General features: G+C 34.9%; 1 protein-coding gene across 4 annotated transcripts in view; it reads right to left on the minus strand.

The window, feature by feature from the left end:
- MNAT1 (MNAT1 component of CDK activating kinase) overlaps nucleotides 1-15,064 on the minus strand; it is a 240,680-nt gene that overhangs the window by 84,654 nt on the left and 140,962 nt on the right. For 3 of the 4 annotated variants that reach the window (XM_031668067.1, XM_031668070.1, XM_031668069.1), the window contains exon 7: nucleotides 4,946-5,067. In XM_031668067.1, coding sequence (XP_031523927.1) covers nucleotides 4,946-5,067 — 122 coding nt within the window. Of the gene's footprint in view, nucleotides 1-3,729; nucleotides 3,965-4,945; nucleotides 5,068-15,064 lie in introns of those variants that run through there. The other variant, XM_031668068.1, reaches the window with a different exon arrangement.

Consider the following 15,064-nt stretch of genomic DNA (forward strand, 5'->3'; position numbering starts at 1 on the left):
CAACACTGTAATCATGGTGGATAAACTACTACTCTTAAGTAGGAAAACTAAAAGAAATCAATTAAACATAATAACTACAACTTTTCAAGACATAGACAGTACCGTAAGATATAAATAGAAACAACAAAAAGTTAAAAAGCAAGGGGACAAAGTTAAAGTGTAGAGTTTTTACTAGCTTTGATTTTGCTTATTTGTTTGTTTATGCTATCAACCTTAAGTTGTCATCAGCTTAAAATAATGGGTTATAAGATAGTGTTTGCAAGCCTCAACAAAATACTAGCAAGCTGAATTCAACAACATATTAAAAAGATCATTTACTCATCATGACCACATATGACTTATCCCAGGAATACAAGGATGGTTCAACATATGCAAATCAATCAATATGATACATCGTATCAACAGAATGAGGACGAAACCATATGATCACTTCAACTGATGCTGAATAAGCACTGAATACAATTCAATATTATTTCATGGTAAAAACCCTAAAAAAACTGGGTATAAAAGGAATTTACCTCAACATAATGAAAACCATATATAACAGACCTGCAGCTAGTATACTGAATGGGGGAAAACTGAAAGTCTTTCTTCTAAGATCTGGAACACAGCAAGGATGCCCACTATCACCACTGTTACTCAACATAGAACTGGAAGTCCTAGCTAGAGCAATCAGACAGTAGAAAGAAACAAAGGACATCCAAAGCAGAAAGGAGTAAGTCAAATTATTTTTGTTTGCAGATGATATGATCTTATATTTGGGAAAACCTAAAGACTCCACAAAAAAACTATTAGAACTGATAAACAAATTGAGTAAAGTTGCAGAATACAAAATCAGCACACAAAAATCAGCAGTATTTCTATATGCCAAGAGTGAACCATCTAAAAAAGAAATCAAGAAAGTAATCCCATTTACAATAGCTAGAATAAAATACCTGGGAATTCACCAAAGAAGTAAAAGATCTCTACTATGAAAACTATAAAATATTGATGCAAAAACTTGAAGAGGACACACACACAAAAGATAGTCCATGTTCATGGATTGGAAGAATCAATAATGTTAAAATGGCCATAGTACCCAAAGCAATCTGCAGATTTTAAATGCAATCTCTATCAAAATATCAATGATGTTCTTCACAGAAATTTTTTTTTAAAAATCCTAAAATTTATATGGAATCACAAAAGACCCAGAATAGCCAAAGCTATCCTGAGCAAAAAGAACAAAACTTTAGGAATTATATTACCTGACTTCAAATACTACAGAGCTATAGTAACTAAAATAGCATGGTACTGGCATAAAAATGGACACAGAGACCAATGGAACAAAATAAAGAATCTCAAAACAAATCCATACATCTACAGTGAACTCATTTTTGACAAAAGTACCAAGAACATACATTTGGGAAAAGAAAGTCTCTCAAAATATGGTACTGGGAAAACTGGATATCCATATGCATAAGAATGAAACTAGACCCCTAACTCTCACCACATAAAAAAATCAAATCAGGATTAAATACTTAAATCTAAGACCTCAAACTATTTAACCTACCAAAATTAAACATTGGGGAAACTCTCCAGGACACTGGAGTGGGCAAAGATTTTTTGAGGAACACCCCCACGATCACAGGCAACCAAAGCAAAAATAGATAAGCGGGATCACATCAAGTTAAAAAGCTTCTGCACAGCGAAGAAATCAATGAACAAAGAGGCAACCTAGGAATGGGAGAAAATATTTTCAAACTACCCATCTGACGAGGCATTATTAACCAGAAAATGTAATGAACTCAAACAACTCAACAGGAAAAAATGTAATAATCCAACTTAAAAATGGGCAAAAGATTTGAATAGACATTTATCAAAGGAATATATACAAATGGCAGTCATATGTAGAAATGCTCAACATCACCAGTAATCATCAGAGAAATGCAAATCAAAACTACAATGAGATATAATCTCATCCCAGTTTAAATGGCTTTTATCCAAAGACAAGCAGTAACAAGTACTGGAGAGGCTGTGGAAAAAAGAAAATCTTGTACACTGTTGGTGGAAATGTAAATTAGTACAACCAGTACAGAGAACAGTTTCAAGGTTTGTCAAAAAACACAAATAGAGCTAATATACGATCCAGCAATCCCACTGCTGGGTATATACCCAAAAGAAAGGGAATTAGCATTTCAAAATGGCATCTGTACTCCCATGTTTGTTGCAGCACTGTTCACAATAGCCAAGATTTGGAAGCAATCCACATGTCCATCAACAGATGACTAAATAAAGAAAATGTGGTACATATACACAGTGGAGTACTATTCAGTCATAAAAAAGGTACGAGATCCTTTCATTTGCAACAACATACATGGAACTGGAGGTCATTATGTTAAGTGAAACAAGGCAGGCACAAAAAGACAAACTTAGCCTGTTCTCACTTATTTGTGGAAGCTAAAAATTAAAACAATTGAACTGACAGTAGAAGGAAGGTCACCAGAGGTTGTGAAGGGTAGTGAGGAGGTGGGAGAGGATGTGAGGATGGTTAATGGGTAGAAAAAAATAGTTAGAAAGAATGAATAGGAACTAGTTTTTGGTTTTGTTTTGTTTGTTTTTGTTTTTGTTTTTGAGACAGAGTCTCACTCTGTCACCCAGGCTAGAGCGCAATGGCACAATCTTGGCTCACTGCAACCTCTGCCTCCCAGGTTCAAGTGATTCTCCTGCCTCAGCCTCCCAAATAACTGGGATTACAGGTGCATACCACTACACCCAGCTATTATTTTGTATTTTTAGTAGAGTCGGGGTATCATCATGTTGGCCAGGCTTGCCTCAAACTCCTGACCTCAAGTGATCTGCCCACCTCAGCCTCCCAAAGAGCTGGGATTACAGGCGTAAGCCACTGTGTCTGGCCAAGAACTAGTATTTGATAGAACAACAGGGTGACTATAGTCAATCATAATTTAATTGTACACTTGAAAATAACTAAAAGAATATAATTGGATTCTTTGTAACACAAAGAGTAAATGTTGAGGTAATGGATATACCATCTACCATAATGTGATCACTATGCATTGCATGCCTGTATCAAAATATCTCACGTAGCCCATAGTATATATACCTACTATGTACCCACAAAAATTAATTTTGAAATATCTTCTCTATCTTAAATATATATAATTTTTCTTTTTAAATTATACTTCTATATAGCCAGAAAACACTATGAGCCAATATCCTTTATGAACACTAATGCAAGAATCCTTGACAAAACACCAGCAAACTGAATTCAGTATATTAAAAGATGGGCTGGGTGCAATGGTTCACACTTGTAATCCCAGCACTTTTGGGGGGCCAAGGCGGGCAGATCACTTGAGGCCAGGAGTTCGAGACCAGCCTGGCCAACATGGTGAAACCCTGTCTCTACAAAAAATACAATAATCAGCCAGGCATGGTGGTGCACGCCTGCAACCTCAGCTACTCAGGAGGCTGAGGCATGAGAATCACTTGAACCAGGAGGCAGAGGTTGCAGTGAGCCAAGATTGTACCACTGCCCTCCAGCCTGAGTGACAAAGCGAGACTCTGTCTCAATAAAAAATAATAATAATAATTCAACATTCTAGGAACAGAAGAAAGCTACCTGAACATAATAAAATCTGTATATGAAAAATTTTGACAAAATTATTGGAAAATGTAAAACCCAGTAACAGAGGAGTACTATTTTAAACACGTTAACTTCACGGACATCGAAAGTAAAGATTTTTTTGAGGTAAATTTATTTTAAAGATACACAATTCTGGCTCTTTGTAAGAGATAAGAAATAAATGTCTACATCATATATAACTTTTTACATTATAAAACACACTATTGTCTATCTCCTCAAACTTTAATTTTAGCATTTAAGACAATTGTTTAATAAATCTGTTATCTCAAAGGGGGTTGTAGGTTGTTTTACATCCTGTTGGCTTCATGCTTGTAGGCTGTAGGACTTTAAGAGAATAAAGAAATAAATAAAATTTAGCCTTAAGATATTAAACATCATTTAAATAGTAACTTTGCCTTGGAGCCTTGATGTTCACATGTAAAATATTATACAACATGTTCCAGATTTTGGTTTTGTTTTTGAAGATGCATGTAGGTTTTATTATTTGTTTCATCTTTTTTGTTTTTGTTCTTGGGGTCTCTGACTTTTTCTATTGCTTTTTAATTGCTTGGCCTTGATGTACCCCTTTTTTTAAATATTATATTCTTTCCACTATTTTCTTTTGTTAAGCAACAACAGTTTCTGGATCAACCTTTCATTCAATAGTTCACATTTTAAAATGAGACCAAGAAATGATTTGCTCCATCTAGCAACATCTGTGCCTGCACTTTTCAAGTATACAAATACCCACTTGCTCCCATGAGAGAGACTATAACCATCTCTCCATCCCTCACAAAAGCCAAGATCCCAGGTTCATTTCCAGAATGGATATATATGATATGACTGTTGAACCACTGGACCAGCCTTACATTATACCTTTCAACAAAATATATTTCATGGCTCATGGCTCATAAATGTAGTTTCACTGTAGACAGCACACAACGAGTAAATCTAACCTTTTTCACGGCAAGGAGCCCAACTCATATTTTTATTGGCTTACTACTAACTAAATTAAGCTGTAATTTCTCTAAAAAAGAAAAAAAAACACTCATGACTGAAAATAAACAGCCATTTCAATATGGCTGCCAAGGACAGACTTAAAAAAGAACTAATATACTCCAGGTTCAATCTCAAGAGACCTAACAAGTCCATAGAAAAATTAATGTACTAAATAAAACAACTTAGTATTAAGTACTGCTCATTTTTCACAAAACAGTAAAAAAAAGTTCTATAAACTGAAAATCTAAGAAAGTTAACATGTCAGTTAAGAATAGCAGTAAGTCCCATATATCAGCTCCTCAATGTAAAGTTCTTTAGGACACATACCCAAGTCTTCCTAGCATCTCAAGCTCAGGAACATGTGGTCCATATGTCTCTATCTGCAGTGGTTGGTATTCATACAGAGCTTCTTCAAGCTTGTGAATAGGTGCCAGTGAAATATGTTGACCCTGTTAGAAAAATGAAGGAAGTTAATACCTCTTAATATTATTTTCATGTTGCTACTTATTTATAATCATTTTAAAGATTTACTAAAATTCCTCACATTAGAAGCATTACCCATTAGTTGTGCTGTTCCATGGGTAAAATGCATTGCATAACTGAAACCCACATAATAAAATTAATAGTCATTTACACGATTTAAAAGAGGAAAACCAAATCCATCATTAAATTCAAATTTAGCGTTAAACAGTACAGTTGTTCAATGTCAATGGTAGAAGTCATCAAATACAAGAGACTTCAAAAACTTTATGCAAAATACATATTATTTAAAAACTATGCATGGATTTTAAAAACGTTTGCACCAAAACAAACTTGTACTAACTTGTAATAACTTGTCTGAACAGCCCCTAGTTTGAAGCATGAAGAAGCATAAGACCATTTGAAAAAAGCTCCTATCAGAGCAATGTGAATTCTACTAAATTGAAACAAGAACAAACATCTATGGTGAAGATTGGATGGAAGAATGGCAAAATCATTCATGCTTTACAGAAAGTTTATGGGGACAATGCCCCAAAGAAATCAGCAGCTTACAAATGGATAACTCATCTTGAGAAGGAACAAGAAAATGTTGAAGATGAAGTCCTCAGTGGCAGACCATCTGCATCAATTTGCAAGGAAAAAAATAATCTTGTTCTTGCCCTAATTGAAAAGGACTGGTGATTAACAGCAGAAACAATAGGCAACACCAGAGACATCTCAACTGGTTCAGCTTATACAATTCTGACTGAAAAATTAAAGTTGGGCAAACTTTCCACTCAATGGGTGCCAAAACTGTTGCACCCAGATCAGCTGCAGACAAGAGCAGGGCATTCAGTGGAAATTTTAAACAAGTGTGATCAAGATCCTGAAGCCTTTCTTCTAAGAACAGGAGATGAAACATGCCTTTACCAGTACTGAAGACAAAGCACAATCAAAGCAATGGCTACCAAGAGGTGGAAGTAGTCCAGTCAAAGCAAAAGTGGACTGGTCACAAGTAAAGGTCATAGCAACAATTCAAAAAACTCACCATTCAAAATACCCATGGCATTTTGCTTATCGAGTTTCTGGAGGGCCAACATACAATACCATCTGCTGATTATTATCAGTGTTTTGAGAAAGCTAGCTAAAGCTTTAGCAGAAAAATACCTAGGAAAGCTTCACCAGAGTCCTTTCCTCACCACAACAATGCTCCTGTTCCTTTCCTCTCATCAAACAAGGGCAATTCTGCAAGAGTTTCATTGGAAATCATTAGGTGTCCACCTTACAGTCCCAACTTGGCTCTTTCTTACTTCTTTTTGTTTCCTAACCTCAAAAAATTTGTAAAAGGAACCCATTTTTCTTCAGTAATAATAATAATTAAAAAAAGGATTTCACTGACATAGTTAAATTCCCAGGACCCTCAGTTATTTAGGGATGAACTAAATGCCTGGTATCATTGCTTACAAAAGTGTCTTGTTCCTGATGGAGCTTATGTTGAGAAATAAAGTTTATATTTTTTATATTTATCTTTTAATTCCATTTTCTACAAACTTTTTGAAGTCCCCTTGTATACAAGCCTCACATTTTTCTATTTTTACTAAACTACTTTGACGTTTCTGGTAATCGGTTTTGTTTTGGTTTTTTTTTTCTGAAAGCTCAAATTAGGAAAGAAAATTAATAAAATTATTCTCTGCAAAGCTGTGCCACATAAATGTCTATTCTCTGAAGTCTTTACATGAAATCAAACTAACTTTATGTGTATTTATTTCACATCACACATACATATACAAACAAAATAAGAAAATTTTACGCTGAAAACTAAATTGGATGAAAACATCCATTCTGAGTATTTTTCTGAGAAGAAAGAACTATTGGATAACTAAAATACAAAGACCCTACAGATTATATTTGAACAAAATAAAGTGCCACTCAGTTATATACCATTACATTGAGATTTACATATCTATAATCCATGTGGACACAGAATTCTAATTTATAAAAATACCTATGCTTTATACAGTCTTTGTTTTCTGATTTTAACCATAGTTCTCTTATTTTTCTTGGTATAGTTTTATTACTTTCTCTATTTCATAACTTTTTATAAACCATTCTTGCAGTTATTAATTCCTCTTTTAGTTTACAAATTTTTTGTTGTTATATCCCTTAGTTTCCTTTTTCCCTTAAATTACTAAGTTGGATGCACAGTACACATTATCTATTTTATTTTTTTAAAAAAGGTAAAAGTCGTGACTTAAAAGTGATAAAATACAATTGCAGCAGTGAGAAACAACCATTGAAGACGCTTGCACCTGGATTACAGTTTCTCTCTTCAACAAGTTCAACAGCATGTAGCATCATCCTAGCTAGTTTACAGGCACATTATAATAGGCATCTCTGACACTGTTATGTCAAAAGTACTTCACCAAAAACAGGCGAAGGACTTGAATAGAGATTTCACCACATAAGATACACATATTGTGGCTGGGCGTGGTGGCTCATGCCTGTAATCCCAGCACTTTGGGAGGCTGAGGCAGGCGGATCACCTGAGGTTGGTAGTTCAAGACTAGCCTGACCAACATGGAGAAACCCAGTCTCTACTAAAAAATACAAAATTAGCTGGGCGTGGTGGCGCATGCCTGCAATCCCAGGTACTCAGGAGGCTGAGGCAAGAGAATCGCTTGAACCCGGGAGGCAGAGTTTGCAGTGAGCCGAGATCTCGCCATTGCACTCCAGCCTGGGCGACAAGAGCGAAACTCTGTCTCAAAAAAAAAAAAGATATACATATTGCCAATACGTATATGAAAAGATGCTCAATATCACTAGTCATTAGGGCAATGCAAATCAAACCACGGTGAGATACCACTTCACACCCATGGACCACTTCACACCCATGGCTATTTAAGATGGCTATTATTAAAAAGAAAAACAGAAAATGCTAAGTGTTTGTGAAGATGTAGAGAAACTGAAACTCTTGTGCATTGCTGGTAGGAATATAAAATGGCACAGTTGCTGTGGAAAATGGTATGGCAAGTCCTCAAAAAATTAAAAACAGAATTACCACATGATCCAGCAACTGGATTCTGGGTATATACCCGAAAATGAAGGCAGGGTCTCAAAGAAATATTTTTACACCAATCCATATTTACAGCAGCATTATTTTCAGTAGCCAAAAGATGGAAGCAACCCAGTGTCCATCAAGGAATAAACGAATAAATAATATGTGGTGTATATATACACATAAATACAATAGAATATTATTCAGCCTTTGAAAGGAAGGAAATTTTGACATATGACAACATGGATGAACCTGAAGATATTATGATAAGTGAAATAAGCCAGGCATAAAAGGACAAAAGTTATATGATTCCACTAATAGAAGGTTCCAAAGTAGTCAAATTCTTGGAGACAGAAAGTAGATCAGTGGTCACCACAGACTAGGAACATGGGAAAGAGCAGTTAGTGTTTCATGGGTACAGGTTCAGTTGAGAAAGATGAGAAATTTTTGGAAATGAATGGTGGTGACAGATGCACAACAAAATGGATGTACTTAATGTCACAGAAAAGTATAGTTAAAAGGGATTAAAATATGAACTTTTTATGTTACATGTATTTTACCACAATTTTTAAAAATGAGTTTTGGATATTCTAACTTCCTCATTTGCTTTGCTAGAATTAAAATACGCAGGAAAAAGAGAAAAAAAGTGTAATGTCAGAAACTTCATTCATATTTTTTTAACCCCTAACCTCCATGTTCCACAGCCTTTCTAAATAAACATGAAACTGTCAAGCTAAATCTTATACTATCACAGAATAATACAATTTCAGACCAATGATTCAGAGAGCATTGCACAGGTTTAGAAGACAGTGCCTGAGTGGGATATTTTGAGACTTGTTCTGACATCCCTATTTCAAAGTGTCTTCTTCAAAAATTGTCAGACACCAAATTCTCCTGTCATTTGATACAAAATGTCCAGTATTGGTGTCACATGTTTTAGCTATGGGGGTAAAAGGGAGGGGAGAGGAATGAAATAGAGGAGGGTAAGTGAGGGAAAGGAAAACTACTGTGACAATTAAAGAAGTACACTTACAGTCTCACCAATACTTCGTTTGCATTTCAGAAATTAGAGAGCAAGGTCCAGAAAGGCTCACACAGAATGGGTATTTTCGAGAGCTGGATTACCTTCCAAGGAAGATAATATTCAAGAAAGACAAGCTTTCTTAAATAATTGCACTGGAAAACAACATACTAAAACTAATCATTACCTAAATATTAGCAACAATACCCAAATTACTAAAGTTATGATGTCTTATTATTCAAAGTCTTCTCTGAAGTTTGTGGGGACATCACTTACAATAGCCAAAAAGGTCACTGAATAAGAAGAGTTAACATTATTTATTCTGTGCTAGACACTATGCTAAAGGGTTTTGTATGCATATCTCAGCATCCATAATAATTTTATGAAATAAGTACTATTAATCGTACTTTATGAATGAGGAAATTGGGGTTAGATATTGTGACTGAGCAAGATCATACTGTAGTTAATGGCAGTTTGGTGATTAAAAGCCAAGTTTGTCAGATTCTAAAGCCTGTTGTTTTTTTCCCCTAACACCTTCATTTTATGGATATGGAAGCTATTATCCTCAAAATATAAATTTTTCTAAGGTCACATAGAGTTAGATCTCTCAATTCCTGCCCAGTGCGGTTCCACACACTGCCTTTCAATATCCTATTTTTAAATAATATAATCATGATTAATTTAAAAGTTTTAATGGCAGAAAGTAAATCCTAGGTGGTTTAAACCAATTTTTATATAAATTCTAATAGCTCAGGTACATAAAATACCATAGGCTCAAAAAGGAGTATTTTTTAAAACTGTAACATTTGAGAGAAATAAACATTACTCAGTGGTAGTTCTGTTTGCCATAAGAACGATAAGGTAAAATTCATAAATGACACACAAACTGCCCTTCTAACATTCCATCTATCTTTCCCTCAGAAAAAACTCATGTGAGATAGATGCCATGGTTCTCAAACCTAAAGCTGGAGCAGAACTTAGAGAACAATGACTTACACTCATTGACATGTGTTTTAAATTTTTAAAATCACCCACAGAGCAGATAATGGCTTAACAGGTCACATGAGAAAGTACTAAAGGTTTTAAGTGATGGGGGGGAAACGGTGTTTAAAAGTTTTTTAGATGAAAAATGGTTATTGGTGATATTTCCACCCAAACAGTAAGGGTGATAGATATTATTCTAAATTATCAGAAAAAGGAGGATTCAAATTAAAGAAATCAAAGTGCATGATACACTAATTTTAAATTATATTTGAATTAAATTTGGTTGAGTGCCAAATGGTATGGACTTAAGTGCTACTGAGTATCGAGAGAAAGAATCAATAAAAGGTGGAAGAATGAAAAAGACAGAATAGAAAAAAGGATAGAATATCAAGAGGAAGAAAAAGATAGAATAGGAATAAAAAGAATATCGAGAGGAAGAATCAATAAAAGATGGAAGAATGAAACAGTGCAACTTGCACTAGACCTCAGAGGACAAAGTCTACAAAAGCAAGGCAATGGGAAGGATAGCAATATTACCACAGCAGTATGTTGTGTCCTGAGACAATAAGTAAACCTGAGCAGAGACAGGTATATAGGGAAAGAAGGGTGGGCAGAGAATGAATCAGTATAGATAGCTTAAATCACAGCTAGAAAAGACTCCAAGGCTAGTTTGAACTCACATGGGTAAGAAATCAGAACTGTCAAAACAATGTCAGAATGTTTTATCTCCAGCACATTAGTAAATAAATTATAAATAAATAATGTTTAATATGACAAGAGAGCGTGAAGAAAGCTGCTTTCATACACTGCTGGTAAGAGAGCAAACTATGGAATTGCTTTCTTTCTGAAAAGCAATTTAGTAAACCTTTAAAATCTTCACATATTTTGACCTAGTAATACTACCTGTAGTAATTTATAAGAAAGCAACCAGAAATATAATCAAATTCCTATTCATAAGTCTCTTCATCACTGTTTACATTGTCAAAAACTAAAAGGAAACTAAATGTTCAATCAATAAGTAAACATCAGTTTAAGTAAACATCAGTTCAATTATAACATAAAATAGTGTGTAGCTATTTAAAATCATGTTTAAAGAGAAATTAATAAAATGTTAAGTACAAGATCATTATGATCTAAACTATTTTTAAAATCTGCCTAAGAGCCGGGCACAGTGGCTTATGCCTGTAGACTTAACATTTTGAAAGACCAAGGTGGGATGATAGTTTGAGCCCAGGAGCTTGAGACCAGCCTGGGCAACACAGTGAGACCTCATCTCTACAAAAAAAAAAATAGCCAGGCATAGTGGTGTTCACCTGTAGTCCCAGCTCCTCGGGAGGTTGAAGCAGGAAGATCACTTGAGCCCAGGAGATCAAGGCTGCAGTGAGCTGTGATTGTGCCACCGTACTGCAGCCTGAGTGTCAGAGCAAGATCTCATCTCAAATAGAACATAATAAAATGAAGTAAATCTGCAAATGCAAAAGAAAACTAAAGAAAAAGTATCCCTAGGTGATGAAATTATTTATCTTTGTTGCACTATTTTCTGAATTGTCCAAAATGGATATAAAAATTGGTATATATTTATGGCTATAAAAAAACTATCATTGAACAATAACACAGATAAAAAAATCAGAAAAAAACATACTGCAAGACAAGTGGCCTGGTTTCTTCAGTAGGTCAATATAATGAGAAACAACAAGAAGAAAGATGACAAAGTATAGAGTGGGATGGGAGCTATTCAAGATTAAGACAGAATTAAGACGTTTAATAAACATAGTGAGAGTCACTGGCTCACTACTAATTTGGAAGGGAAAAAACAGCCGTGAAATATTTTGGCAACAACTGGGGAAATCTGAATATAGACTGGATATTAAGCTATATTAGAGAATTTCTGTTAATTGTTTAGTGTGGTTATGGCATTATGGTTATGTATGAGAATGTCCTATGTAGGAGCAGGTCAGTGAGAGAGATGCCAGTTGAAGAATTTAAAAGTAAAATTTCATGGAAATTGTAATTTACTTTAAAACAGTTCAGGGAAAAAAATGTGCGTCAGAGTGAGTGAGTGTGTGTGTGTGTGTGTGTGTGTGTGTGTATGTGAGAGAGAGAGAGAGAGAGATGTAATACCACAATATTACAGATTATTGAATCTAGATATTAGGCATGTGAGTATTCATTGTATTATTTTCCAACTTTGCCATTTTTGAAATTTTTCATTATGTTTAAAATAGATCACAGAATCTTTGTTAGTTTTGAAAAACAATGGATATGTATTTATAGCAAAGAAAAGTATAATAGCACCAAAGAAAGAAGAGTCTAGAATCAAGTAGGTCAAGTCTGTAGCTATTTTAGTGATTAAGGTTAAAGTAATATGGTCTAGATCTCACTAGTAATGGGGGGGAAGAGAAAAAAAAGAATAATAATTATAATTAAAACTGCAAGAATTGGTAGCAATCTGGTATAGCTGAGGTGGGAAGCAAAATGTGAAAACCAGAGAGAGCTGATTAACAGAGACAGGAAAAACAGGAAAGGGAAAGGTAGAAGAGTGATGCAGGATGGATGCACGTCCCTTCCAAATTTCATGTTGAAATGTAATCCTCATGTTGAAGGTGAGGCCTAGTGGGAGGGTTTGCATCATGGGACTGGAGCCCTCATGAATGGCTTGGTGTGCTTCTTCAGTAATAAGCAAATTCTCTATTAGTTCACGTGAGAGCTGGTTTTTAAGAGGTACTTCCTTCTCTCTCTTGCTCCCTCTCTTGCCATGTGCGCCTGCTACCCCTGTGCCATCCACCATGAGTAAAAGCTTCCTCATACAGCCTGCAGACCCATGAGCCAAATAAACACCTTTCCTTAATGAATTACCCAGTCTCAGGTATTCCTTTATACCAATGCAAAACATACTAATACAAAGAGGAAATTTTAAAAAGATAAAATGCAGACCAGAAGAAAATACTTGCAAGTCACATATTTTATAATTCGATCAAATTCAGAATACTACCGATAAAGAATTCTTAGACACCGGGCATGGTGGCTCAAGCCTGTAATCCCAGCACTTTGGGAGGTCGAGGTGGATGGATCACCTGAGGTCAGGAGTTCAAGACCAGCCTGGCCGACATGGTGAAACCGCATCTCTACTAAAAATTTAAAAATTAGCTGGACATGGTGGCCAGCGCCTGTAATCCCAGCTACTCGGGAGGCTGAGGCAAGAGAATTGCTTCAACCCGGGAGGCAGAGGTTACGGTAAGCCAAGATCGCACCATTGTACTCCATCCTGGGCAACAAGAGTGAAACTCCATGTCGGAAAAAAAAAAAATTCCTAGAATTGACTAATAAAAAGACAAAATGACCCAACTAAAAGTGGCAAAAGATTTTAAAAGACCAGATGGCTAATAAGCACATGAAAAGATGCTCAACATAACTAATAATCAGAAAAATGCACACTAAATGCACACACACTTGAATGACAATAACTAAATGACAGACAATAAAAAGTGTTAATGTAGATGTGGAGAAACTGGAATCCACAGACATTGCAGATGAGAGTATACAATGATGCAGCCACTCTAAAAATTAGTTCAGTAGTTTTTCTTAAAGTAACAAGTAAGTTTACTTTATGACTTAGTAATTCCACTTATCTACCCAGGAAAAATGAAAACACATGACCACACAAAGACTTGTATATGAATGTTCATAGAGGCTATTAATAGCAGCCAAATAAATAGTGGAAACAATCTAAATGTCCACCAATTGTGAATGGATAAATAAAATGGGGTGGTACATTCATATAGTACGAATATGAATTCCTTTATTGAACATTCACACAGTATGCTGAATTTTATTACTATTCAACAATAAAAATGAATGAAATATTGGTACATGCTACAATGTGGATGAACTTCAAAAACGTCATGCTACAGGAAGCCAGATGCAAAGGACCAATATGTTATAGGATTCCACTTACAGGAAATGTCCAGAAAGGGCAAAATTACAGAGACAGAAAGTAGATTAACAATCGCTGTGGGCTAGAAGTGTGTTCTGTCTGGAAATGAGTATCAGAGACCTCTTTGGAGTGATGAAAATATCCTAAAATTGGATTACTGAAATGGTTACAAAATTCTGTAAATTTACTAAAAATCAATACATTATATATTAAATAAGTAATTCTTATGGTAAGTAAATTATATCTCAATAAAGCTGTTAAAAATAAAGAGTTTAAGATGGTGTTTAATCCATCCAACATTGCTGCCAAGTAGAAATGTTCAGTAAAGGCAGCTAGAAATATAAAATAAACTCAAAAGAAATTTTGCTATCAGCATCAAAATGATAGGCAAGGTCACAAGAAAAAGAAAATGGGTGTGGGGGAATATATAAAGAGTGAGGTCTTAGCACCGAGTCTTGAAAAACACCATTAAGTAATTCAGGTACATTTTCCTGACTTTCAAAAGTATGACACAAAACTAAAGTCCTTTCTGTTTTTGTTACTGTTGTCACATAATTGATAAAGAAATGAGGCTTTAAAAGTAAAAATGTAGTGAGAAGAGCCACAGAAAACCATGCAACTTTAGGTAATACCCACACTCAGGGGGAAATGCGTGCAAACTGTACATTCAGTAGTATACATAATTAGTGTTTTTATTCCCCTACAATGTAACAACATGGAACCTGTTTCTTTTCTAAAATATAGCTTAGAGCCCTATATTTCCATCATTTGCTAGTCAAAAAATATAAGCTTATGAGAAAAAAGGTTTTCTAAAATTCAGCTCATTTCCATATAGAGCAACATAGGAACATTGGGAGAACAATGCAAATGCTGACACGGGTAGTAATACATGGCTGTATTTTTAATAATCTGTATTTTTAATAATCTGAAACGTATTATTTAACTTTTCTTAGAAAGTTTAAAAGCTACTACAAAAATAGTTTATAATTTACT

This window comes from Papio anubis, chromosome 7 (genome assembly GCF_008728515.1).
Source record: "Papio anubis isolate 15944 chromosome 7, Panubis1.0, whole genome shotgun sequence".
Taxonomy (NCBI): Eukaryota; Metazoa; Chordata; class Mammalia; order Primates; family Cercopithecidae; genus Papio; species Papio anubis.